Source organism: Emydura macquarii, unplaced genomic scaffold (genome assembly GCF_026122565.2).
Source record: "Emydura macquarii macquarii isolate MOO-44397 ecotype Brisbane River unplaced genomic scaffold, CSIRO-AGI_Emac_v2 contig_1790, whole genome shotgun sequence".
NCBI lineage: Eukaryota > Metazoa > Chordata > Testudines > Chelidae > Emydura > Emydura macquarii.
Window position 1 is genome coordinate 31,036,000 of NW_027131927.1, and position 27,485 is coordinate 31,063,484.

General features: G+C 39.9%; 1 protein-coding gene across 1 annotated transcript; it reads left to right on the top strand.

Moving 5' to 3' along the window:
• METAP1 (methionyl aminopeptidase 1) lies at positions 1 to 27,432 on the top strand. The gene is made up of 11 exons (XM_067557228.1): positions 1 to 251; positions 10,249 to 10,300; positions 12,641 to 12,753; positions 14,505 to 14,565; positions 15,827 to 15,918; positions 16,656 to 16,739; positions 18,222 to 18,360; positions 20,552 to 20,683; positions 22,169 to 22,312; positions 22,926 to 22,991; positions 24,303 to 27,432. Exons 1-11 carry the CDS (start codon positions 138 to 140, stop codon positions 24,464 to 24,466), a joined length of 1,161 nt encoding a protein of 386 aa, XP_067413329.1. The 5' UTR covers positions 1 to 137; the 3' UTR covers positions 24,467 to 27,432.
• Positions 27,433 to 27,485: the final 53 nt, after the last annotated feature.

Here is a 27,485-nt window from a genome sequence, read left to right on the forward strand (position 1 = left end):
GGCGCGGCGGGGTCTGTGGGCTCCTCCCCGTTTCAGTCAGAAGCCGAGGGCCCTGCCGGCCCCGGCTCCTCCCTCCGGTTGCTGCTGAGTCTGTCCGTCCGTCGGTCGCTCCGGTGGCTGGCCTGGCAGGAAGCAGCATGGCGGCCGTGGAGACCCGAGTGTGCGAGACGGAGGGTTGCAGCCGCGAGGCCAAGCTGCAGTGCCCGACCTGCCTCAAGCTGGGCATCCAGGGCTCCTACTTCTGCTCGCAGGTGAGCCCCTGCCGCGCCGCCCTTGGCCCCGCCGCGCTCCCCTCCCCGGCCCCCGCCTGGGCTCACGCGGCGGCTGCGGGCAGGGCTCCGCGGCTTCCTGTCCGGACACCCCTGGGCCGCCAGGCTCCCACTGCGGCGGCTGCTTTTCTTTCCCCTGCTCCCCCACTTGGGGAGTGGGGAGCCGCCCGGCCTGCTGGGCGCGGATCAGCCGCCTGCCGCGGCCCCCCGGCATCTCCCTGCCTTCCTCCGGCGCTCGCGCGGCTTGCGGGTGGCCGGCAGAGTCCTGCCTTGGCGGCAGTGCCCCCCGGCTGCTTTCAGGTGGGGAGCAGGGGGCAGGTGTGCGCGCCCCTGGGGGAGGGCGAGGAGCCGACGGGCCTTGCAACGAGGCTTTCAACTTTGCCTCCTTTCACTCTCTCGTTCTCTCTTCCTGTGAGATCAGCCTTCACCGTGGACGGGCAAAGACGCTCCCCGGCTTTGTATAGGCTTCTCTCTCTGCCGGGGGCTGGATGGCGTGTTCCCTTTGCACAGGAGGAGGAGTGGGGGAAAGATAGTACTTGAACCGCAGAGGAAAGTTCACACTAGGAAATTAGGACGGTGACCTACTAGAAAGGGCCATGCTTCTGGGCTGGATGCAAGCATGTGGTGGAAATGCTGAAACAGTTCTCCTTTTGTGTCTTTCACTACTACAGAGTAGTGGCTACCTCTCTTTTCAGCTGTATCATCCATTTCCCTTCTCCCCAAAGCCCCAATCCTTTTTTGCTGGCTTTAATTAAGTGCAAGTTAATTTGCAGTTCAACTTGCTCTACCAGTCAGTGTCTCTGTGAATTTTAGAAAGAAGGGAATGAGGCATTTCAGTGGGGAGGCTGTGTTTATATTTTCACAGAAATCACATTGTTGTTGTAGGAAGTTAGATGCTGTGGACTGGATTTTGTCTGTGTAAATCACTGTCTCTGTTATCACATACATGTACATAACATTCCAATCTTGTGTAGACAGAGTAATTGCAGCATGAGTGTTTTTCTCCATGTCTCACATTTATTGTGTTCTCTTTTAAAATAGAAATTGATAATCAAATTGTTTATGTGCCTGGGGTAGCTCACTTTGGTGCTATTGGATTAATTACTTTTGCTATAGCATGGACTTGTTGCTTTGAAAATACGGCTTTTCTGTTTTCTGGGTACATTAATTAAACAAACTCTTGGAAAAATGTTATAGGCTTTGCAGGGTTTTTTTTTTTTTTTTTTTTTTTTTTTTTTTAAGGTAAAATAACTATAATTCAGGGGTGGCTAATCATCTTTGCTTTTTTTTTTTTTTTAAAAAAAGCAAACCTGATAGGCCTCGGGTATCCTATCTACTATCACTGTTGTAATATTTTTTTCTAACTTAGAAAAAAAAGTAAAATAAATAATAAAACAGTTTAATCCTTACCCATTGGCCTCAGTGAACAAATACTAATATTTTGGTGCATAATGAACTGCTGGAATTAATTGTCAAAAGTATCATCGAGGACAGGAGCAATAAGGATTATGATACCTTTACTTATATGTTACGTGAATCTTTCTGCTTCAGGGTATAAACCAACCACTAACTGCTTGGGGTTGGGAAGAAACTTCCCAAATGGATAGGTGAATCCATATTTAACCATTACAGAATCCTGTATCTTCCTTTGAAGCATCTGGTACTGTCCATTGTCAGAGACTGAATGCTAGATTAGATGGACCAGTAGTCTGAACTGGTATGGCATTTCTGATTCTCAAATCACAAATTTGTGAAATCTGATTCACAAATTTTCTGATTTGTGTATAGAGGATTTGTAGGATTGACTCAACAGTCTCTACCCGTGGTGACTTGTTGTCCTATGCAAAACAGGCAATACATATTCAGTATGTATATAGATATTACTTGGTGAATACAATGTATAGTAAGTTAGTAGCCAATTCAATAAAAATCTGTGGAGAAATTCTTACAGTATCTGCAGGTTGTTTTTTTTTCTCTCTTTCAAATCTGCAGAATGTCTGTAGAGGTGGGGGGATTCTTTGTCTGTTATACTTGGATCTACTCTTATACTGGAATACCAAGAACTGTTGTAAAATACAAGGAAAGTTACTCAAAATGATTGAGGTTTTGAAAATAAGCTGCTGCATTATCATGTGACACAGAAAAGCAGTGTGGCCTAATGGACAGAGCACTGGACTGGGGCTCGGGAGACCTGGTTTCTGTTCTTGGCTCTGTCCCTAGATGGCTAGGTAACTCTTAGGCGAGTCACTTCACTGCTCTGTGCCTTAGTTTCCCTATCAGTAAAATAGGGATAATGACACTTACCTCCTTTGAACTGCACTTCGAAAGCTATGGATGTAAAACGCTATAGAAAACCTAGGTATTAAAAGCCAGAAAACCCTGCAAGGAGCTACAGCGTCACAGCCATTGCACTACAGCTGTGCCTCTATAGTGCTGTAATGTAGATGCTTCCTACAGCAACAAAAGGGGTTTTCCTGTTGCTGTAGTAGTTAATCCATCTCCCTCAGTGGCGGTAGTTAGTTCAACAGAAGAGTTCTTCCATCAGACTAGCCGCATCTGCACCCAGGGTTAGGTTGGTTTAACTAAATCACTCAAGGATGTGAAAAATTCACAAGCCTGAGGTTCAAGAGAAAACAATAAATTCCATAGAAAGATTTTTGAATCCATTCATACTCAGTACACATTTCCACACTCAAAAATTGTTCCTGGTAATTAGTTTGCTCTTGGCATAGGCTGGCATGGATATTTGGTGTATCCTGATATAGAAATCCATGTACCTATTTATAGAACTGCCCAATACGGAAAATGTCTAAAAATATAAGTAGTAATATATAATTCAATACAAAAAGTTAAATTTATGCAATATTAGGGCTGAGTGTTTAAATGCAGAGTAGTGAGGAAATTAAACATTTTACCTCTTTAGGGTTTTCTATAGTGCCCATAGTCATAGTATTTAAGTTTCCAGGTAAATTATATCTGGATGGCGAGGTCCCAGTGGACTATAGTTATCTTCATTTCTCTTTTCCCTGGTAAAGGTCACTTTTCTTGTAGGTGAAATTTTTTCTCTTCTCTTTCTCAGAGAGAGGTTTTAGCAATGTTGTCTAAAAATGGTTACTCTGAATTTGTCTGATCTTCTCTTGAATTTTGTTTCATGGTGTTAGCCCTCTTTAGTCTATCTAAAATTAATCTTTCACTTTCAATTGAATACAAATATTCCTCTTCACTTCTTGTCCTAAACTGTTGTGTAACATCCATCTATATTGTTACCCAGCTACTCTGTTCTATCCCAGAGATTGCTTCATTTTAATGGTGGGTAAATTCAAGTTACATATTCATTACTTTTTCACAAGCTTATTGTGAGGATTAACTTTAGGTTATAAAGCTCTTTGAGACCTGTGAATGAGAGTTGCTAAAAGTACAAAGCATTTTTACTGTTAATTGTGTTTAATGAATGATTATCCTTATTTGTGATTAATCCTTTCCACTAGCAAATTGAAACAGGTGTCTCTGTATCCCAAAACAGAAGGTTGATATACTGAGCTGAAGGAGGATCTGTTTTTTCTGTTAGTAATAGCAAAGGCCTCTTTAAGGTATGTGACTAATAGGTGCACAAAGAGTACACACATTCCATAGACTTCTTGTTCCTGTGGCATTTCCCATCTAAGTAACGGCCAAGCTCAGCACTAGTTAGATTTAAAAACCATATGAAATTCAGCTATTATATATTCAACTAAGTTCTCTGTTTCTCCTAACTCATTTATCACATTTGAAAACTTTTGGTTTTGAAATTAAACTTTTAAAAGCTCACACTCATGAATTGCCTAGGGAGGTAGTGGAATTCTCATCATTGGAGGTTTTTAAGAACCGGTTAGACAAAAATCTATCAGGGATGATCTAGGTCTGAATTGTCCAACCCATGGCCCGCAGGCCAGACTCTGGCCTGCCAAAGGTTGCTATCTGGCCCACCGGGCCAGCACAGCCCCCCGAGCTCTGTGCCAGCTGGCCAAGCGCAGCAACAGGCCCCCACCCCCTCAGCCAGCCGGAGCAGAGGAGCAGCCCTGTGCCGGCCGGCTGGGTACAGCAGCAGCACCCTGAGGAGGCAGTGGGGGCAGAGATCACTACAGTGTTAAGGTGGGAGTGGTCTTATCATTTGAAGCTTGTTCATAAAAATGCACATTTTTTGTTTAATAGTAAAATACATTTCTGATGCCTTATCTATCCTAAATTTCCTCACTGGCCCTCTGAGTGAGAAAAAAATTGCAATGTGGCCCCTCATGTGAAAAGGTTGGACACCCTGGTCTAGATGTAGTTAATCTTGTTTCAGCATGGAGGTGGACCAGATAACCTCTTGAGGTCCCTTCCAGACCTATGTTTCTATGATTCTGTGACTGTACAAGGGCTATGTATTTGAGTGTGAAATTTTAAGGCTAAACTGTGTTGTGTTGTGCTTATAAAAAAGTTAATTCTCACATTTGTGCATTTAAACATTTTTTTTTTCATGTTCACATACCTAAAAGTTGGTTTAAATGCCCTCAATCCTCCCCAGTTTTGGGGAAAGTCCCATGGGCAATTTTTTAATACTGTGAGCAGCACAAATAGGGTTTTAAAATGGAATGTGCAGTTTTACTATTGTACTATCATACTGGTATGGTATAATGTACAACTCCACAGTAGGATAAAATGGACAATACATTTCTGGGCCAGTTCCTTGACTTGTGCAACAGAGAAGTTGAGCAAGTCACTTGAAGCAGAGTTGGCAATGGAACCTAGATCTCTTATATGGCAGATCTAAGTCTTAACTACTAGCCACAATGTCTTTCAGATTGAATTAATGTGTCAAATACATGTGCTTAGATTTTACCTATAACTACAACACCACACTTGTCCCTGCCTTTCTACCTGCCTCCCCGAGTCTGGGTTAGATGCTAGGATTCCTGATCTGTATATTTAAATAATTATGTAATCCACTGGCCAAGTGTGTGCCAAGTTCCTCTTAAACATTGGTTACAGAGAGGATAACAATTGCTCCTGTAGTTTTAGCATTAATGCGGTATGCTGGGGATTTTAAGAACAAGAGGTCAAACCTGCTGATCACCCCTACTGGGGTTTATGGTTTCATGTGGCAAATTTGTTTTTCCAGTTTCCTTGTTGAATACTAAACTGTTTTCTTTAATTAATACAGTGAGAAACATTGTTTAAAACAGGGTTCATTGTTGAAACCTTTATAATCTGTCCACTGTTATGTGACATGCAGCAAGATACAGGGGTTCCATATTTTGATTTTGTCATGCATTTTGGTTGGTAGTGTGACCTGTCAGGTTTTTAAAGTTGAGAGCTATGCTGTCTTCTGTAGTGCCAGCCATGGTAATAAGAAATGGGAATATTTTTTTTGTGACCTCCTTTCTGAGCAACTATAGGCCTGATCCTGCAATCATTTACTCCACAGCATAGTGCTTAATACTGTGAGTGCTCTCATCAAAATCAATGGGACTGCTCAAAACCCCTGGATGGTTGATAGCACAGAGCAGTATTGCTTGTCTACGTGAAGTATTTTAAAAATCTTGAAAAGCATCACTGAAGACAGCACCTTGTAATAGAGGTGGCAGAGCTAGCTCTGCTATATAGGCAAAAGCTGACAATGACTGTTCTCGTTGTGTGGCTGCGGGCTGTTTCTGGTAAGCACCATTATGTCTTAGGGCTAGTCTATACTAGAAAGTTAGGTCAGTCTAGCTCTGTTGCTCAGGACACCCCTAAGAGGCGTAGTTAAGATGATCTAAGCCCCAATGTAGACAATAGGCTGATGGAAAAATTCCTCCCCCAACCTAGTTACCACCTCTTAGAGAGGTGGATTTACTACAGCAATGGAAGAATCTCTTTCGTCGTTGTAGTAACTGTCTCCGCTACAACACTAAAACGGCACAGCTGTAGCATTTCTAGTAGGGCCTTAATTCCCTCCTATGACTTGCATTCTTTTTGATTGAATGAATTCAAGTTTCAGAAGGCAAGAAATGATTTTATGACTATTAAAAGGAGGTGTAGGGTTTCTTTTAATAAAGATCGCGAAAGGAAACATGGTCCAGTTTCAGATCTCTGCTTCACCACGGCCTATCTCTGTGACCCTGGACACATCACTTAGTATCTCCTTGCCTCAGTTCCTCATGTGTAAAGTGGAGATAATAGTGCTTTTCTACCTCACAAGTTTTTTGTGAGACTAAATCCACAAAAGATTGAGGTCCTCAGGTACTGTAGAAATAGGGACCATTAAAGTATAATAGAGAGAAGCCTCCTGAATGATCACTGCATCAAGAGCTAACCTGATATTTGCTGTGTGAAGAGCTGGCCGGTGAATATGTTGTAGAATTGTCTGTTGCATAGCTTTTCTTGTGAATAAGCAGTAAACAGAGTATGTAACAGAACATTTAATCATCATTTGTAGTATCCATGTGCTAGAAAATGCTGTTGACAGCAAAGCAAATTATGCTACAATGCATACCTATATCAACATTTCAGTCAGCAGATGCTGGGCTGGCTCCCTAAAGTAGAAGGTGGATTGATTGACAGAAATGATATCCCTGAAAGGGAGATAATCCCACAGATTTAATATTGATTGTATTTGCTTACCTTTTTGGATTCAAGTGATGCTCATAATGAGCATCAGGTTGAGCTCATATCTAGTACAGAATTACTGTAATTGTTTGTTTGCAGAGTATTTTGAAGCCAAAGCAAACGTGTACATTTGAAAGGGGCAACATCAAATTAAAATTACAGTTCTGTTTTTCTTGCTACTGTTTCAAGTTACATCTAAAATTATCATAGCTGAGAGTTAAGGACAGTTTTTCCTCAGTTTTTCAGTTTACTTTGTATGTAGTACTGTTCACCGTTTCCTCTACAAGTCATTTTCCCCTTTGTGTGGCTCTCTGACACAGCAACAGAGGAGAGAAATACATATGAAAAAATAGATGCATATGACTGTAAACCACAAAAATTATAAGGAAAGAGTCATGGAAAATGCTATTTGAAATGCCTTTTAACTTTTAAAAATATGATTATATTTCAGGTTGATAGTGACCCTTTTAAGTCACTTTTTCCATTGAAGTCAATCATTGTTTTCAAGCATAGCTATGCTTCTTAAAATTTGTGAGTCCATGTGTCTTGTGTCTCATCTCTTCCACCACACTTCACCACCCAGGAAGAGAGAGGCTAATTGTATCTCTCTCTCTCTCTTTTTTTATTTGGTAGCAGTCAGGGGTTGAGTATATGCACACACTGGTTTTAATCAGTTGCTGGCTATGGCTAGCAGTTTAAAATTATGATGATTCATCAGTAGCAACTAGGTTTTCCTTATAAAGGAGAACGTTTCTTGTCTGCCTATTTTTTCTTGGAAATTTCAGCTGTTGATGTAAATCAGTGGAATTATCCTCTTCCAAACAGTTAATGTGATTAAATACAACCAAAAAATGTTCAAATGAATTAGACTTTCATCTACAAGAACAGAAGGTTTAGAGTTAAGAACAGAACACCATCTATAATTAGGCTTTAGGGTGGTATATGGAGAAAGACTAAATAGCTGTTGTTTAGAGATGTGGGATGCTTAGCACAATGGGAAAAGTCAATGACTTTCCACCAAGGCCTGGACTGGGAGATTCGGGCAGCCTGGGCAAGCTCTTTAGGCAGCTCACCAAAGTGTGACTGAATGAACAACTTGAAAGATATTGTGTGATACTCTCTGTATGCATGTGTGTATGCATATTATGCATGCATTTTATATGTGTGGCTATGTCTACACTTATGGTGGCATGTAGAGCACTTGCAGTGCATGCCCTTGCCTGGGTATAAAATAGCAGGGTAGATGGCGAGGCACTGCGTAGAGAGTAAAAACATGCCAGAACCTTAGGGTATGTACTTTAGACAGCTCTCTAGACACACAAGGAGGCCTCCCAGGCCTACACTACTACTTTTAGCAGTGTAGTGTCCTGCTGCCAGAGCCTTTCCCTGCCACACTGAAAGGCTCTGGTGGTGGGGAAAGGCTTTGGCAGGCAGGAGGCAGCGGGGAAGGCTCTAGCAGCTCCCCACTTCTGAAGCCTTTTCCCACTACAGGGAGCTGCTGGAGCTTTACCCCACTGCCTCCCCCTTGCCAGAGCCTTTTACTATTATGTGTAGATACATACTGCATTGTGGACACAGTTTGTTTTTCACTGTGGCATGTAGCTTACATGTACCCTACATTCTGTCGCAAATGGAGATGAGGCCTGGGTGTATGTCGAAAATCACACACACAGCCCATTGCTGTCATATCCATCTCTCTCTTACGCTACCCACAGAAATCCATCTGAAGTTCTAACAAGAATGATCTGTTTCAGCTTTCAACTTGTCTTCTTCCCAAGTACTAGCGCCATTTAGAAATGTGTATGTTGGCCTGCCAGTGAGGGCTGAAGGGGGTTCCTTTTCCACACCTTATTCATCCACCCTTCTATTTTAATCTCTTCTTCCGTCACACTTTTTTACCTTAATCTATTGCTTGCCCCATATCCCTTCCTTATCCCCTGTTGCTTTTCTTCTTCAACTCTAATCCATTCTGTCTTTCCCCACCATTCACTGTACTGCCCCCTAGTGTTGATTCCGTCCTTTGCTTTTTTCTATTTCCATGAAGTCCTTTATTCCAGTGCTTCTCAAACTTATATGATCGCACCCCCCTCTTCTTTGTGTCTGGAGTAGTTTACGCCCCCTCCCCCACCACACAATTACATATATCTATAAAGAAAAACCACCATGCAACTCTCACTAAATATGAAAAGCAGCAAGGCATTGATTGAAACAGAACCCATGATCCATTACAATAAGAGCAAAAGCAAAACTGCCCTGGTGATTGATGCTTGCAATTAAATGAGCACACCGTGTCATAGCAAAGGGATTAAAGTACAGATGGCAATGACTTTGTATAATGCTATGCAAGCTTAACAGAAATCCGTCCAAATGCACAGCGCCCTCTCGAGTCCAATTCACAGCGCCAGCTGATGACCTGGTCTGTCTGTCTGGAGGGATCAGCTTGGCTAGTTATTCATGGCGGTGGGTAAAATGTGCACAGTAAGGTTTGTTCTCCCCTGAAGCTTCTCATGTCCCCATCAGAATACGCTCCCCACCCACCCCCCACTTTGAGAGCCTCTGCTCTATTCGGTCTTCTTTCCATCTAATTTTTCTCTCTTCTCCCCATTCACACATATTCTTGCCGTGCTTTAGCTTCAGGCTCTCTATCTCCATTCATTTTTCTCCATTTCCTATTTCCATTTTTTTCTATCTGTGTCACACCCATATATTTTTCATTTGAGCCCACATAATTGTGCCAGTTGAACCGTGTTGCTACCCCTACAGAGGTGCCCAGGCACAGGCTGGCAGAATGTGTGCTGCAGGAGGAAGTAGCCTGCCTCAGCAGTCCACAGAAGGTACCAGCATGGTCTGAGGCTTAGTTCCCAAACATTTTCATATGGTGAATCACTTCCTATGCTAGAGAACCTGTCCTGTGCACCTCCCCTTCTGGCTGAACACTAGGAAATGTGGTTAAGCACCAAGCATGCTTTGGCAGGGAGGTGGACTACATGATCTACTAAGCCTTTTCACCCCTGACTGCTGTTACTCTATGAACTACCCGATACTACATCATCCTTATGGCAACCATAGTGCTTGGTTACACAGACAAGTAATATTGGGACAATATCAACGAGATGAGATTAAATCATCTTGCTCTAATGGGATGGTTGCAGCTGTTTGGCTAGGTTCCTTCCCTTTTGGATTATAAACTTGTTGAATGTAGTATTTTCCTGTCTTAACACTGATAGTTAAAAAAGCTTTCTTGAGCGTTGCTACAGTGGATAATAAAATCTTTATTTTGGTTTCCTTTTAAAATATAGTTTGTCACCCATTTTGTGGAGGTCACATGTTCTGTCCCAGACAACACTGATTTTTATATTATTTGCTCTTTCAGGAATGTTTTAAAGGAAGCTGGGCCACTCACAAGTTACTACACAAGAAAGCAAGTAAGTAAACTTTTTATCCAGTCTTTATTCCATTTTGAATTTGTATATGTAGATCAATTATTCATGCTATTACAAGTGTTTGTTTTTCACCCTAGTTTCTAAATTCAAAATAAGGGTTATATTCTAAGCTAAATTGTACAATGTACACTACTTTGTATCTTCACTAATGTGCATGCATGTGTAAGCACATGTGGTCGTGGATTTTTCTAAGATAACTGGCAGCGTGCACTGCATATCTGAGATTCAGCGTAGGCCCTGAATTGTTACTCTAGATCTAGGTAAAACTTTAGAGTTTTGGCATAGAAATCTCTTTATTTCTATTCATGCCACACCCATGTGTGACTGAAATATTTCTGAGAGCTAAATTGCCAGAGTTGTGAACAAAGAAAGAACAAGTTATGGCAGTGAGACATTGCCAGACATTTGCATTGCGTGGTTTTAATCCCTGAGGTTTAAAAAAAAAAGAAATTGAATGGTTTGGTTATACTAAAATGGAAGTGTTCCAGACAGCCAACTGGAATGCAGAAATGCTGGACCTCTAGTGCTTATCTATTTATAAAAGCTTTATAACATCTTTTTACAATAGCGCTACCAGTGGGTGAAGATGTAGTGTAACCAGGTTGTGCTATTTTTAGTAGGTGGCACAATAGTAGAAATGCATGCGCTCGGTCTACACTACAGCTTCTGCAATTGGTAGCACTTGTGTAGGAAAATTGGTGCTGGCAAATTTTCCCTAGTGTAATGTCATCTGTATGATCTACAACTGTAAAGTTTTTTGTGTGTATGCAGTTCCTTAAACTCTGATTATGGATCTCTAATTTACATGCCTGTGTAGTTCTCTCTTTCTAATTTCTTATTTGGCTGTTATAATCCACCTGCTCTGACTGGATCCACTTCTTATAAAAGTCTGACATTTAGAAGAATGTGGGGAAGAAAAAATACCCAACAACAAAGAAATAGATGAAAGGGGAATGAAGATTAAAAAAATAAGTGAGGGATAAAAGCCAAACTCTTGACTCATTTCCTTCCTTCCTTCCTTCTGTCTTCCCTTCCTGTAAGACTCTTGTTCCCAGAATAACATGTCATGTGTTTTTATTGTTTTTATTGGGAGCAGTACAGACAAATACAAATGAAATTTTCTAGTTTAGACTCTCCCCAAGCAACTCTTGCCACTGTGGTATTCAGTACTGGATCACTTTGCACCATTGCAATGGGAGTATAGACCAGAAATGCAAGTATTTTAGATGCAGTGGTACAATTAATCCTCCCAGTGCAATCCCCCAGAGCTCCTGTCCACTTGTCAGTGACAGCTCTGACAACTCAGTGTGAAGGTACTCATTTAACAGCAGCATAAAGGTCTGAGAGCACTTAAGCACTTCTTCACTGGTCCCGGCTTTTCCAGTTCCCCTTCCCCCTGATGCCGCTAACTCCTGAGTTCTAACGGAGTACGCCAAGATAATTCAAAATACTACTTTTTTTTTTTATTGTCCCATGTGGAACTCCTCTAAAGAAGCAAAATCCTATCATGCTGGTAGATGCTCAGACACTAGACACGCAGACTCTGAAGAACTTAGATCATTGGGGCTGCTATGGCAGTCTGTTCTCTCATTCCTGGGATCTCAAAATGGGAAAGCAGAAATAAGTAATCATGTCATTAGTTAAAGATGATGAAGCACAGCATCCCTAACCCCTTACTCCCCAGGTACATTCACTTATCTCTCCATGGTACTCTAGTACTCCAGTCGTCTCCTCCAGCACCCTTGGAAGATTGGTACAGGACTCTATTGCATTAAGTTATTCATGAAGGAGGGAACTTACTATACTACTCTGAAAGGCATGGTGGGATGGATGGCCTCTCACCAGTCCCAAGTCACTTCTCTCTTTGAAAGAAAGATACTTTCAGCTGCAAAACAAAAGAAGACTCTCTTAACTGAAGGGGCAGATTTATTTTCTCCAAGAGTTAATAACAACAAACACAGAACACAGTATTCGTGAGTCTGAATGAACATCACTTCCCCTCAGTAATTAAGTTTCACTTGTTTGTTGTCACTCCAATATCATTGTCCTACAAATCCTTGCATTTTCCTTAGAGTAAAAACAAGGTAGACAAGACCTACATTTCTAATGTAAAAAAAACAAACAGGGACAATAAAGTTGAGAACAAACAAATACACTTTCAGAATTGTCTTTGTAAATATTGTAAAGAAGCAAAGAAAAGGGTGTAAAACAAAAATCTCAACCTGAGATTTTTGTTTATTTTTCAAACTTTTCCCTTTTTTTGGAATAGCTGGTTAGTTTGTCCCAATATCATGACATTTAGTTTTATTTTTTATTTTGCAGAAGATGAAAAAGCTAAACGTGAAGTTTCTTCTTGGACTGTGGAAGGTGACATTAACACAGATCCCTGGGCTGGTTATCGATATACTGGTAAACTCAGGCCACATTATCCACTAGTAAGTGGCTACATTATCCACTACAAGTGCCTGAAATAATATCAGATTTTTTTCAAATGCTTTCAGTAACAAAATCAGAACAGGGAAATTCCTTGGCAACTGAGCCATTCTAAGCCCACTCAGAGAAAATGGTTACATATATGTATTATTTCATATTGCATATGTATATATATATTTTTTAAGATAAAAAGTATGCTCCTTCCATTCATGGATGTCTGGTATGGGATGTTTTATGATCAAAAATGGGAAGGAGTAATCATGAATGCAACAATTAAAATAATATTAGAAGTTGGAAATTAATCCCACTTCAGGAGAGTAAGGGGAGCAAGGAGAATAATAAAAAAATTCCCAAATAAACAAACAAACACAACCTAGATTTGCTAGGAATTTGTGAAATGATATTGGGGTAGATTTTCAAAGTTAGGCACCTCAATCCCATTGAAAATTATTGATTTATGATGCATCCCTGCTGTGTGCTCCTGTAGCAGTATTGCTGCCAACACCATACTGTTCCCATAGCCACAAAGCATTAAAAAAAACTAAGCTTCTGATCCTGGAAAAACTTGCATACGTGTTTGACTTTATGCACTGTGAGTACAGTAGTCCCATCAAAGTCAGTGGTACTACTCATGGTGTGTGAAGTTATACTTGTATGTAATGGATGGTCTACATGAGAGACTGGCTTAATTTAAATCAGTTTAAAAACTGGTTTAGTTAAACCAGCACAAAAAGTGACGTAGACACTCGTGTTTTGGTTTGAGTGGCTTATTTTGATTTATCTTAAATTGGTAACGAATGAATTGACACTAAATCTTCATAGGCCATTCTTAAACTGAAATAAGATGGCCTACACAGGATTTTGAGCTGGTTTTACAAAATCATTTAAAACACACACGCCTTTAGTAAAACTGATGTAAATTTGTGGGTAGACAAGGCCTAAGCCTTTGTAGGATTGGGGCCTAAACTATGGAAAAGACAGAAGAAATAAGTACTCTAAGACACACTAATTACAGTTATATCCAGGCTTGGTGGCCTATTGGCATTTTATTCGTGCATCTGTCTCTCTACTTTACTTGCAGTGTAGCCCACAGCACCAAAGTATCCTCCTCACATTTTTCTCGATGTGCTGCAGGTAGGTAGAACAGCCTAGTAGAGCCTGATCACATCCCAAATCCAGTGCATTTATTGGGATGGGAGAACGGAGAATATTGAACCTACCACTAGCTAGCGCAGCACAACATTCCCATAATTGGGTCCTTCCCTTTTTGGCCACTGGCTGCTCGACGATTGAATGGTGTAAAATCCCAGTAAAGAGTGATAAGAAATGGGATGTTTAAACAAAACAGTAAAATCTCACTAATTCGTACTAATAGCTGGAGGATCCATCAGCAATTAATGAATTTTGGAAGTTGGAGTAAGTGAATAAACACTATAAAACAGCAGGGATACATCCCAAAATTGACACATGAAGTTTGATTTTTTATGAAGCTTCACATTAGACTACTAAAGGTTCTGTACTCTAAAAGCAGTGAGGACTTAGTAATAGGAGACTTCAGAAAAGTGCCCTAGTGTTATATCTTTGCTGAGAAATGAGGCGAGAGCAATTTTTTGTGTGTAGATTATAGGGCGTGGGGATTAGTAATGAGTGTGATTTGCCACATTTAACTGTATTACATTTTATGTATGGGTCTTTGCTTGTTTTTATGACAATAAGTGCTTTTACAATCTAACTTTGATTGTGATTCGTTTAGATGCCAACGAGGCCTGTGCCAAGTTATATTCAGAGACCGGATTATGCTGATCACCCCCTAGGTAAACTTGAAACACATCACAGTTTAAAATTTTTACTTTTGTTGATGTAAACTGCATGTATTCTTAGAACTTCTTATAGCAAAGTAACTGGAGAGGAATTTGTTTTTAACAGTCCTTCAGTGACACATTCCTTTCAGCAATAAGGTTGCAAATGTTTCATAACTATTCCAGAACTTGAGAGTTGTCATCCAAAGATCAAAATACAGCACTAGGTATGTGCCTTATTGCATAACAAAATACACATAAAAGGGTTATTTCAAAAGTTGATTCACATGGACTGATTCCATAAAACTATTGCCACTGACATCAGGATCCCTGCTGCAAATGTAAAATGGCTTATAGATATTTTTGCATGAGTTTTTTCAACAGCTGTCATTGGAGAAAACAGACAAATTAAGACACCTGGCATGTTAGTGCCAGCTCTTACTGGATGGAGAGAGAGAGTCTTCAAAACCTACTTGGTTCTTCAATTACTTTGATTCTTCTTTTTTACATTGGGAAATGCTAATAAGTTAACGTCAGATGAAAAAAAGTTATGCAGAATTTATTTTTAAACCTTAGACAAAGCTTAAATTATTTTTATTAAACTAAATATCAAAATAATACAAAGTACTACTTTTGATAGTTCGTCTTTATTTTTAACTGAAATTATAAAACTGTGATGTTGCACAAAGCCACACTGGGAATAAATTTGAACACTTTTCCATCAGACAGGTACAGAAGTTATTAGTGATGTAACTGTTAGCTACTATCACAAGCCTTTGTAATTCTCTCTGCCTCCAACAGAAAATTATTAATTCAACTAGCTTTAACCAGTTCTTCAATCATATGCAAACATATAGCCTTGACACCACCCTCTGCAAGATTACTGTATTTTACCAATAAACAGAAAGGTCTGTTTCCTTAAAACATCTGATGTTGGAGTTAAAATTGTGTGTTTGAACAAGACTTTGAGTAATTGGCTGTGGGTATTATAGGTGATTGTATGCTTGAAATGGATGAGACTTTGGTGTAGAGGTGCGGAACAGGGGAGTTTGAGTGTTCTGATGCTGATTTGGAAAGGTGCATGAACTGAGTGGGTCAGATGTTAATGTTGCCTTGACTGGTGAGTTTGTTGTCAGTGTGATTGTTGAAAGGGGATATACTTAAATTACCTTAAGTACATTAGCAAAGACTTTTGGTATGAGTATATATGGCGTGTGTAAAAATTGTCCCTAAATATAATCCAAGTTTTTGATGGTTTTTTTGTTTTTGTTTTCAGGCATGTCTGAATCAGAACAGGCACTGAAAGGAACTTCTCAAATAAAAATCCTCTCATCTGAAGATATAGAAGGGATGCGAATAGTGTGTAGGGTGAGTTCATTTTACAGAATGTGTATGCTCCCCATAAATCTAGAGAACTCATGATTTTGCTAGTTTGTGACAATTCACCTTAAGGGTATGAACTTTGAAAGTGCAGTTATACTCTGAAAAGTGACTGTAAAAATTGGCATGGTTCTGCCTCTGATTCTCTCCCAGTAACTCCAGATCAAATTTGCTTATTTTGCAAGTGAAAATATTATTTTTCTACCTGTCACCCCTGTAAAATTGATCTGAAATCTGAAAGTCAAGCTGGCTACTTTCTGGCTCTTACATCCCTACTAACAAAGATTCTGCAGTTGGAACTTAGTTAATAATTCTGTTGATAATGTATAAATGAGGACAGAATTCAATCCCCTCTCCTATAGTTGTTGACTATGGTGCTAACAGGACTAACAAAATAGTAACTATTTATTTCAGTCTTCAAAATAAGTAGATGTGTTTGAATAAGCTCTTTCTAGTTGTAATTAGTTTTTTTGATCATAAACACACTTTCAGGTTTAATTAAGTGATTCATTTCCTTGGCAGGATTCTTAGTCCAATTAATTATAAACAATGGGTGGATTTTCAAAAGTGACTGAGTGATTTAGGAGTACAAGTCCCATTGATTTCCAAAATCCCAATCTTCCCTAGCAGCCTGGTTGTAGCCACAGGAAATTGACTGCTCCTCCATGTTCTAGTGGCTCAGTTTGTGTATATTGAATAAGCAGTACCTGATTTCTCATTTACAGCTTGCTAGAGAAGTGTTGGATGTTGCTGCCATGATGGTGAAACCAGGCATAACTACTGAAGAAATAGATCATGCTGTCCATTTAGTAAGGCTATTTTATCATACCTTTGGATTTGTACATGCTATCTTGTCCCTTCTGTTTACTAAGACTGTGTGGTATCTGTGACTGCTAAAATGTTCACTCTGAGTTTCTGTATTTTCAAACTACCTTCAATTTCCAGCTTAAAAAAACCTCACACCCTCTCAATTTAAAGCTACTAGGTAATAGACATAGCAAGAATGTTACATTTACAACCCCACTGCAAGTTTAGAGGCTCCAGGGGGTCCTGCCAGGAATCAGACTGGGAAGCTTAAGAGAACAGGGGTGGAGCTGGCTGTTATGCAAAATCCATAAATATAGCCCATGTTGACCATATCCTCCCCTGCTCTGGAATCAGCTGCCATGTGCAATTCAGGCAAACTAAGGTCCAAATCCAGCCAAGTACTTGACATCTGGTAAGTGCTTTGCTGAATCAGGCTTAAATTGTTTTAAGTTACCGTGATTGAATGGTTTTCATAAAGTCCATTTAGGAATTCGTTTATATTGGGGCCAGAGTTACTGTGGACTACTGTACAAAGAGTGCAGCAGTTCCTGCAGATCTTGTAATGTCAGATGCAGCTGGGTGAGGCGGGGGAGCTTTATGTTACCTACTTTGCGATCTGCATTGAGGGCAGCTGGGCCAAGAGCAAGAGGGAACAACTTGGTTTGAGCTGAGGGGAGTGGAAGGTGTTGAGTGCTCCTGAAGATTCCTTTTTAATATGGTTTAACATTTAGGGACTAAACTAACCTGCTCTTAAAATTTTTGATAGGAGCAGCCAGCATGTAAATTATCAGTAGGAAAAAAATTAGTGGCAGGCTGGCTTTGAATGGAACCCACTGATAGCAGTAACTAGTGTTAATAACTGTTTTAGGAGCAATTTTATTTTTCCAGAATTTGTGTGTGTGTGTGTGTGTGTGTGTGTGTGTGTAGAACATTTGAACTGTTAAAGAAAGACAACAGAAGTTAATAACTTTAAAAAAAAAAAAAAAGTTTTAAAGGGATGGTGCCAACTTACATTTTACTCAGTGTTTACATTTTGTAAAAATGAACTTTTATAAAGTTGAAGACTAACCCAAACATTTCCATTACTTTAAAAAGCACACTCTCCAAAATAGTTTTTAAACAAATAAATATTCCCACGTGGTATTTAACAACCCAAACATTGCAGCATTGATAACTGGAAGTGAAAATGGCTCTGAACAAAAAGAAAATAAACGAAGCTTGTTTCACATTGTCAAAGTGGAGAGGAAATGCAAAAAAGTAAAAATAAATAAATAAAAAATAAACAAACTAAACTGAGAGAGAGCATTCCAGAAGTCTGAACAAATTGGAGAGAAAAAAAGTATTTGAGGAAATGTTTACAAGCATCATTGCTAATATAGAGAAAATTTAAAATATCATCTTTACTGCAAATCTGTTCTACCCCTTCATGAATGTCTTTGCTGATCTAAAGTGTAATGCATATATGTCTTCTAAATCTCTTTTAGGCCTGCATTGCAAGGAACTGCTATCCTTCCCCGCTGAATTATTATAATTTCCCTAAGTCGTGCTGTACGTCAGTGAATGAAGTGATCTGCCATGGAATTCCTGACAGGCGGCCATTGCAAGAGGGTGATATTGTTAATGGTAGGTGATGTGAAAGTCAAACCTTTCAACATCTATGCTTGCATTCAGTTTTTACAGCTGAAACACTCAGTGGGGCAAGGTTTTGATTTAGGATGGATTATCGTAGTTGGAAATTATTTCTTCAAACATGTTCTGTTTTTCTTTACTCGTTAGCTTAACATTTTTGTTACGTTTAGTATCTACATATCCAAATTCATGGACTTTGTAAAACTTAAACCAATTGCAGTAGGACTAAAGATCAATTTTAACAGCTTTTTAATTATCATAGTATATTATTATTGTGGCTGTGCCCAGGAGCTCCCATCATGGATCAGAACCCTATTGTGCTAGGCACTGTACAAACACAGAACAGAAAGATGATACATTGACTATTAATTGTTATCCTTGATTAGTCTGGGATAAATTGTTAGTAGGATGGTTTTTTATCATAAAGTTATTATCGTTTTATGTCTATTGTACAGCATCCTAGTGGCTCGGCGTGTTTTATAGACACACAAAATGGAAAGTCCTTCCCCAAAGGACCTGGCAGTCTAAATGCAATATTATTTTTAACTGTGTTGTTCCTGGCCCTCGACTCTTTTGGCTGGGTGGAGGACTTTAGAAGTCATTTTTTAACTTTTTGCATTTTCTCTCAGCTTTGACAACAAAAATAAATGAAGCTAGTTTCACTTTTGTTCACAGTCATTTTCACCTCCACTTCTTGCATGGGATTACTTGTGTGTTTACGGCTAAATGCCTGCCCAAATGTTTTCTGTAGAAGGGCCTTGGTTTCTATTTAATTATGTTTGTACTGCAATTTGGGATCCTTTTGTGTTGCAGGGAGTAACATAAATGTACAATGATATTCCTTAGTGGATACTGTGATGGTGAAAGGGCTACCTGTACCTCTGTTTTCTTTCTCTGATTTGACACACACACACACACACACACACACACACACACACACACACACACACACACACACACACACACACACACACACACACACACACACACACACACACACACACACCTTCTTTTCCCCCCCCCCCCCCGTATCAGGCCTTGTGCCAGCCCCTTTCCTGGGGTGGAATTCTCCCACTGTAACAGGTCCCAAGCTTCAGCACTGTGTGGAGATACCTGCCATAACCACGGTTGCAAAATAATTCTCAGGTATAACTCTGTTTTCACAAGCTCATAGCTTTCTGAAACATTCCCCACTGGGGGCTGAAAACGTCTATGGTCTGCCTCTGCTTGATGTTAAAATTTTAGAAATATTTTTTAGTAAAAAATTTCCCATTCAAATACACTTTCCACCCACACTGTCTTGGACAGGACTACACCAAAATTGACTGAACTTTGAGACTTGGCATGGATTTAGGGTATCTCTTGCCTGCAAGTGAAGTCACACAGGTAGGCAAATCCATGTTAGCTTTAATCTAGGTAGCATGGGTAACAATCGTAGTAAAGATGTGGCAGCATGGGCCTGAACTTGGGGTAGCTGCCTAGGTATGTAGTCGGTGCTAGCCCGTATTAAAGCCTGTGCTGCTACATCTTCAATACCATTGTTATCCATGCTTGCTAGATTGAAGCTAGTCATGGGTGTGTCTACTTGTGCTACTAACACACCTTCACCTTGCAGTGAAGACCTGCTTTTAGTGCTCAGTAAGAACTGTTGCCTGTTTTCATTTGGAAACAAATGGGTTTCGATTTAACAAAAAGGTGACAGTTTAAAAATGATGTACTGAGCATACACAGTAGAAATTATTTATGACGGGCTAAAACATGGGTAGATAGCACAGCTACTTAAATTTCAGACACTCTGGCTGAGCTAGAAGAGATTCTAAGGTGTGTCTGTTGAACATACCCCTCTGCCATTTAAATTAAACCAAAAAAATAATGTTTCAGCAGCTTTTGAGATTGTTAAATCAAGCACTGTGAAATAAGCTGGTTATGACTGTATTGCACACATGTATTTTCCTTCTGCCTTTATTAAATGTGAACCATATAACTATACAACACTTTTATCAATTCATACGATAAAATCTACAATATGGGCAATGTGGTCAAGTTAATGTTACTGGAGTTTTTGATCTTATTTATGAGCATTTGGGTCTATAACCCTTGCATTGCGACAATGCTCTGTATTTAATTACTGTTGTGCCTTAAGGAAAACAAGAAGTGAGAAGTTTTGTCTTTTTGGTCTTTGCAGTGGATATCACTATATATCGCAATGGTTATCATGGGGATCTGAATGAGACATTTTATGTTGGGGAAGTTGATGACGGTGCAAGGAGACTAGTTCAGACAACTTATGAGTGCCTAATGCAAGCAATTGATGCAGGTAAGTACGATTGCTGAAGTTTAAGGTGTCATGCTGTATTGATTTTTTTTATATTCGAGAACTCTAATATTTGAACTAATACTTGGGCATTACTACTGTTACAGAACCATACTTAATGAATGTTACTAGTAGAACACACTTACATTGTACAACACACAGTCATTTTAAAAAAGCTGTATTTTAGTTTCTATTAGTGGTTGTTGCATCATTTATTTGGAATGGGTATTGACAAGGAAAAGCTGTAATAATCTCTATTTCTGAATTGATCCACTGTGACACTGTTGTTTGTGGCATGCAAACATGTATTTGATTCTTTGAAAGATAAATAAGAGTCCCTGGTTTAAGTTGCTTATAATCTAGAAAACGGACACAGAGCACAGGATGCTTTGTGAAAACCTGAGTTCTAATTAAATTTGTTCCCCAAGAAATATATATCGAATATCTCTATTTAAAAAATGCTCAAAATAATTATTCCGAACCATTTTTGTTTGTTTATCCTTTTGCCTCTTGTGGACTGCGAAAAGCACAGTGTCAAATTCACAATTGTACTCCTGAAAGAACATTTTTACCTGTTACAACTAACATCTGAGATGAGATGAGAGAGAGAGGCATTTCTTCTCTATTTTTATTTTGTGCATCTGACAGCACCATGTGTACAGTCAGTTTCTCCTGTTATTTTTGGGGATCTTTTACATAGCAACAATGGAGAAAGAACTTTATATATATAATATATATATATATATAAATAAATAATAGAAAAATGTGATTTGTAAACCCACAAAAATTGCCAGGAGAGCTCAGGGGCAGGTGTTATGTCTCAAACTAGTTTGAACTCTTCATTTGAAATCAACTAGATTTCAGACTGACTATGTCTCTTTAAGCCAGGAGCACCTATTTATGAAAAAATCATTGTTTCATGAAGGAGGTATTTCCTTCTTTCTCTCATTTGTCTTCCTCTGTGTGAGACTGAGACAACAGAAGACAAGACCCCCTTTTGTTTCCTCTTCCAGCTCATCAAACTCAGTTCATTTGCATACTGAGTTTCTGTTGGATTACATGAAATGGTGCAAGAGGCTGTGCACAAAGGCAGATGGACATACTGGCTATGGCTGTTATATAGCTATTGGTAGCTGAAAGCCTGTGCTATCACACTGGTGTAATTCATAACGTCGTGTGTATGTAAAAGAATCAAAGAAAATGGATGAGAACTTAAAAATGGGATGGTAACAGACCGTGAATCCCAGGGATGATTGAACCTAGTGATATTCTACACAAATATTGCTCTAAACCATGCTTGTAGCTGTTTCCATTGCTTCACACAGACTCTACAGATATTTTAGGTTTTAGAGTGACGCCCAGACAGAGTGACAATCCAGTAATCTTATTATATAGATAGATGCAGATAGGAACCTTTGCCTGTACTAAGTAGATGGTAAAAATGTGATGGAGGGCTCCTTTTAAAAAGGTCTTTGTCTTATCTTGCAGTAAAACCTGGTGTTCGATATAGAGAGCTGGGAAACATTATTCAGAAACATGCCCAAGCAAATGGATTTTCAGTTGTTCGGAGCTACTGTGGGCATGGGATCCATAAGCTTTTCCATACTGCTCCCAATGTGCCACATTATGCCAGTGAGTATTGTCCAATTGTCTGTTACCTGCCAGTGCATGGCTAGTGATGAATAAACCTGATTGACGTTTGTTCCTCTCATACTAAAGTCATGCACATGGCTTGACAGCCTGTCAATTTGGATTTTTGTACTTACAGAATAAGTTTTTGAGTCTTGGATCTTAAAGTGTGTTATAAGCAAGCTCAGCCAATGTGCAACTGCTGTGAGGGTAGGTAATGGACCCTACCTGTGGTGAATGAGAGAGAGCCTACCACATGGCTGTTCCCAATTCTGTTATTCAGCTACTGGTTTTCTTGGTGCTGGCTATTTGGTTTGCTTATTGCTGTCATGGAGCGAAAGTGGAGGCCTAGAAAAGACAGGAATGTATTGCAAGCACTTTTTCTGAAATAGAAGAACAACAAAAAATTCTACTAGGCTGAGAAGGAAGGGAGGTGAGGAAGATAAGTATATCCTGGAAGAAAGTGGGTTGCTCTGCAGCGCTGTTCTAACTTTCCCCCCTCACCTGTCCTAGTTCAGGCATACACTGCATGACAGGGATTCACCCTTCCTTACATCTTCTGTTCATCACTCTTGAAAGATGTTCAACCACAATTTACATTCTAATTTCATTTCAGAAAATAAGGCTGTTGGAGTGATGAAGCCTGGTCATGTGTTTACAATTGAACCAATGATCTGTGAAGGTAAGTGACCAGGAGCTTGAAAGGGGATAGAGCAAGGATGTGGGTTTTGCTAGGGTTTCATTTCTTGTTCTAGGACTTCCTCTAAACCAAGGGTATCAAACAAGTGGCTCATGGGCCATGTTCAGCTTTGAGGGCTGTTTCTTCCATCATGCATCTACCTTTGCAATTTGTGAAGGGTTCCTAACCAGAGCTGCCTGGCTGGAGCAGTTCTGACGAGCTGCGAGGGAGCTAGCTGGAGCTACGGTGGGTGGAGCTGCTGAGGGAGCACATTCTTGACTGGACACAGGCCTCTGGCCCCTATCCCTCCCTTTTCCTGCTTTGTGCAGCCAGTGAGGATTCCATCACACTCTACATGGTAAAGTTCTGAAGAGGCACCTTTCCAGCCCTTCTCCCCAGGTTCGTTTCCCTACGAAACACTGCAGGAGCAGGGCTCCTTCTCCTTTTTTCCTTCCTCACTCCTTCCCTGGTCATTGCTGATGCTGAGCCCAACAGCATCCATACCTCCATTCCCTCTGCTGCACTGCTGAGCAGGTTCTGGGGAGTAGGTGCTTTTCCATTCTCCCTGCTCCAGGACACAGGATGGGAGTGGTATCGGATGGGAGGAGAGTATCCTCATTGGGAGGAAGAGAGAGGGATGTGGGCAAGAGAGATTCTCAAAGGTAGGGCAGGGATGTATGGTAGAGTGTGTGACCTGTCTTGGGGGGAATGCAGAGGTAAGTGAATGGGCAGAGGAAAGGAGATTTCCTAAATGTCATTTGATTTTTTTAGAATACTACTTAATTGTGTTTAAATGCAATATTGAACTTGGCTAGCTAAAAGAGAGACACCGTGGTCTGACTGGGACTGCAGAATTTTGCCTCTTGTTAGTCAACTTTATACTCCCTGCCCAGGGACTCTCACTGCCATGGTAAGTTTGCTGCCATCTCAAAATGAGGTTGACACCCTTAATAAGCTCTGAAAGACTGTAATGTCTGAAGTGAAGAAAACTGAGTTTGAAGATCTATCTTCATTTGTGGTCTTTCATATGTTTTGCTGTGTATTATTAACAGCAGGGATGGTATGGCAGTGATAGAAACCAAGTGGAAAATGTATGCCAAAAATTGGAAGTTTTAAAAGGTTTCTTAAAATTTAATTTTGATTCAATATGTAATACACATTCATATTTATAAGTCACCATTATATATGTTTAAGAAGTGATGTAATGGTAATATTGTCCATACTTTGCATGCTTTTGTATTTCTCATATATGAAAACAAAAGACAAAACAGAAGACTCAGAACAGTTTTAATCTTTAAATGATTATCTTGTTAGGTGGGTGGCAAGACGAAACCTGGCCTGATGGCTGGACTGCAGTGACGAGAGATGGAAAGCGGTCTGCCCAGTTTGAGCACACTCTTTTGATCACAGATACTGGCTGTGAAATCTTAACTCGGCGGTTGGACAGCATTCGTCCTCACTTCATGTCCCAGTGTTAGTTTAGACTGAGCGGACAGATCTGAATGATATCTTTTGTCTCTGTACTATGCATTTTATTCAGAGTACAGAACAGAAGAGGATTTTATCACTTGTTTTGTTCTCATTGACTGTAGATAAGAAAGGAATACAGCATTTGGTATATATCTTGAAGAACCTGACCCAGCGTCTGAAAAAGGAGAGAAGTATTAAGTATTTTCTGTTTCCCTCCTACCCACGACACTCATACTGTATTTTTTTTATTTTTGTTTTTCTTCAGTTGCCCCTTTAGCACCGTTCTTCTAGTCAGACCTGCAATTGCTTCTGTCATGTGCATGGTATTAGCTAGAAAGTGCAGGTTCCTTTCCCACTGGGGACTTGATGTGTTGGGCATCAAGTCTTTTCTCACTTCTTCAGTGTGCCCTGCCTTTGTATGTGTATGAGTGGCACCTGGGATTTTAAGTGTTTCTTGTTCCAAAGACCTGCCTAGCTACTTCTGCAGACAATGAGCTTTGTTTATAACCAGAGAGGGGGGAATATGTACTGAGAGAGCACCACGCGTTGCCAAGACTCATCTACCTTCAAATTTAGTTCTGTCCCATCTCTTTGTCAATTGCCTCTGCTGTAATTGTGATAGACATAATGACCCGTTATTGGTGGAACTTATTCTCTTTCTGGAAATTGTTAGGGCTGATTCCCTGCTGTAAGATCACTAAAATTGCTTCCTGCAGAGCTGCCTTTCTGAAGAGCAGTGGTTGGCAGAGTTCGGTGCTCCAAAAAGTTCACTGTGAAACTGTTATTTCATACTTGAACAGGGAAAGAAATGAGCCAATTAACCAAGCAAAAATGATTTACAAGCTCCTGTGTGTTTTTACTGAGTGGCCTCCCCTAGAGATATGGGGCGATGGGGATTGCAAAGTGAAAGACATTACAGCAAGACAAATTTCAAAATATTTCAAAAGAATGCTCTCGTTTGAGTGAAGAGGAAATGTCTTAGATACTGCTGCTGTATTAGTTGTTTTCTTTAATTTTAAGCAAGTTTTAAGTGAATTTCATGCTCTTGAAAGGTGCCAGGCTGACAGCCTGGGAAACGAAAGTCCTCTGTCCTCAGACCAGGTATAATGTAGGCAGCATAGTGCAACTTTCTCCATGCTTCTTGACTAGTGTGCCACCATCCTGGTCTGAAAGATACCATCTCCAGGACTATAGGGGTTGATTAGCCTCCGTCCCCATCCGTCTCAATCTTTAGCGTCTCTGCTGAGATTTTTCTTTTCTGAATAAGTAATGAAAATGATTTCACCCACAGTTGCAGACCTAATGTCTGTTTTCCTTATGACACTGTAGTGCCAGAAAAACTTAAACCAATGAAGACAAATAAAATCATGGGCATAAAGTGCACATTTTACTAGGTGTCTGACTTCTTGTCACATAGGGGACCTGGTCTTTGAAGGTACTGAGTGTCCTCACCTCTCATTGGCCCCAATGGAACTTGAGGGCAGTTAGTGCTAAACAGAACTGGACCCATCATGGGCATAACGAAACACGAAACTTGCCAGAAAATGTCTTCTCTTTCCACAGTGCCTCAGACCTTTATTGCTGTAAAAGTATCATTGTGATAACATTTTCATTACCTTTATTATTTTTAATGATACAGTAAAATAACCTGAAATGGTACGTGTGTGTGTGGGGGGGGGAGGGTAGATTTTAACTAAACAGAGTGCTATACTTGAGTGGAATTACCTGTGTTGAGTGCCATGTATGTAATGTATTAAGGAGATTAAAAGTCTGGAGATTTGCCCACCGTGCCAGACACCTGAGTGGGTACAATTGTCTTGCCTTTTTTGCATCTGTGTGCTGTGCGTGCGTAACAGGAGGTCTTGACTTTAGCATATAAATTAAAAGTTGCAGTTGCTTTTAATAGAAACTGTTTTCATAATATAAAATGGACATAGCATCCCTGAGGGCTGGACCATGTGCAAGTTTGTTTGAATTTGTCCAAATCCCTACTGTAGATGTACTTAATCCATTGTAGCTTAATTCCAGTAATTTATCTATGTGCTGAACTGCCACAAGCATGTTTAAAACACATCTATGTTAAGTATTTGCACCAGGATTAAATTGACCCATGCAACTTTAATGCAGACAATCTCATGTATTCTGCAGCTAAACTACAACTGACAGCATTTCAGTTAGCTCTGAATTAACATTTATTGTATAGTAAGATCAAACTTCAAATTAACTTTGTTGGGAAAACCTCCTGGTTTATTCACCACGTACCAAATCAGTCTGAAGAGCAGAACAGTTTGGGTTTTCTCCCCCACTGTTTGTCAGTATTTTTTCCAGTTTCTAGTAGACTTTTAAATGTGTCCAATTGTAGTTTTGCTTTCACATGCATACTAGATTGTCTCTTCCAAATTTTGGAAATTGCTGAAGAACAATGCACTGTGTGAAACTAAATAAATACCAGAATGACTAGAAGGGGAAGTGGAAGAAAGAGATGCAGAGTGAACTCTCCATCCCTTACATGACTGCTATGGAAATGATTTGACCTACGGACTTGCATTGCTCTTCTTTGGAATCAGATTTGTCCCATAAAGTTCTTAAAATTGGTAAATATTCCACATGCTCCATTTCATGATTGAGAGTTAGTCTCTCATGGGCACCATTATTAGGAGAAAAGCTTTTGATAACCTATCCTTTCCTTATCTGTATAGTTCTTAAGTAGATGCTACTGCAAAAAAACAAACCCTCCATTTAACTGAATGGTCTACTAATCAAAACAGTTGACTATATAGCTTTTAGGCCTTTTTTTGAGGGAGGAGGGGTTTGGGTCCATAAACATTTCAGTTGAATTCTATCAGTAATTGTCCAGGTATTGTAAAAACTGGGTTTCCACTGTGAGTCAGATAATTACAAGATACAACTGAAGTTAAATCAGTTTCTCATTTTTTCCAACAACTTGGCAAGAGAGGTCTCTCCACTATCACATTCCAGTTTCTCACACCATGAAGTTTTGTGGTATTAAAGGCAGTGCATCCTAGA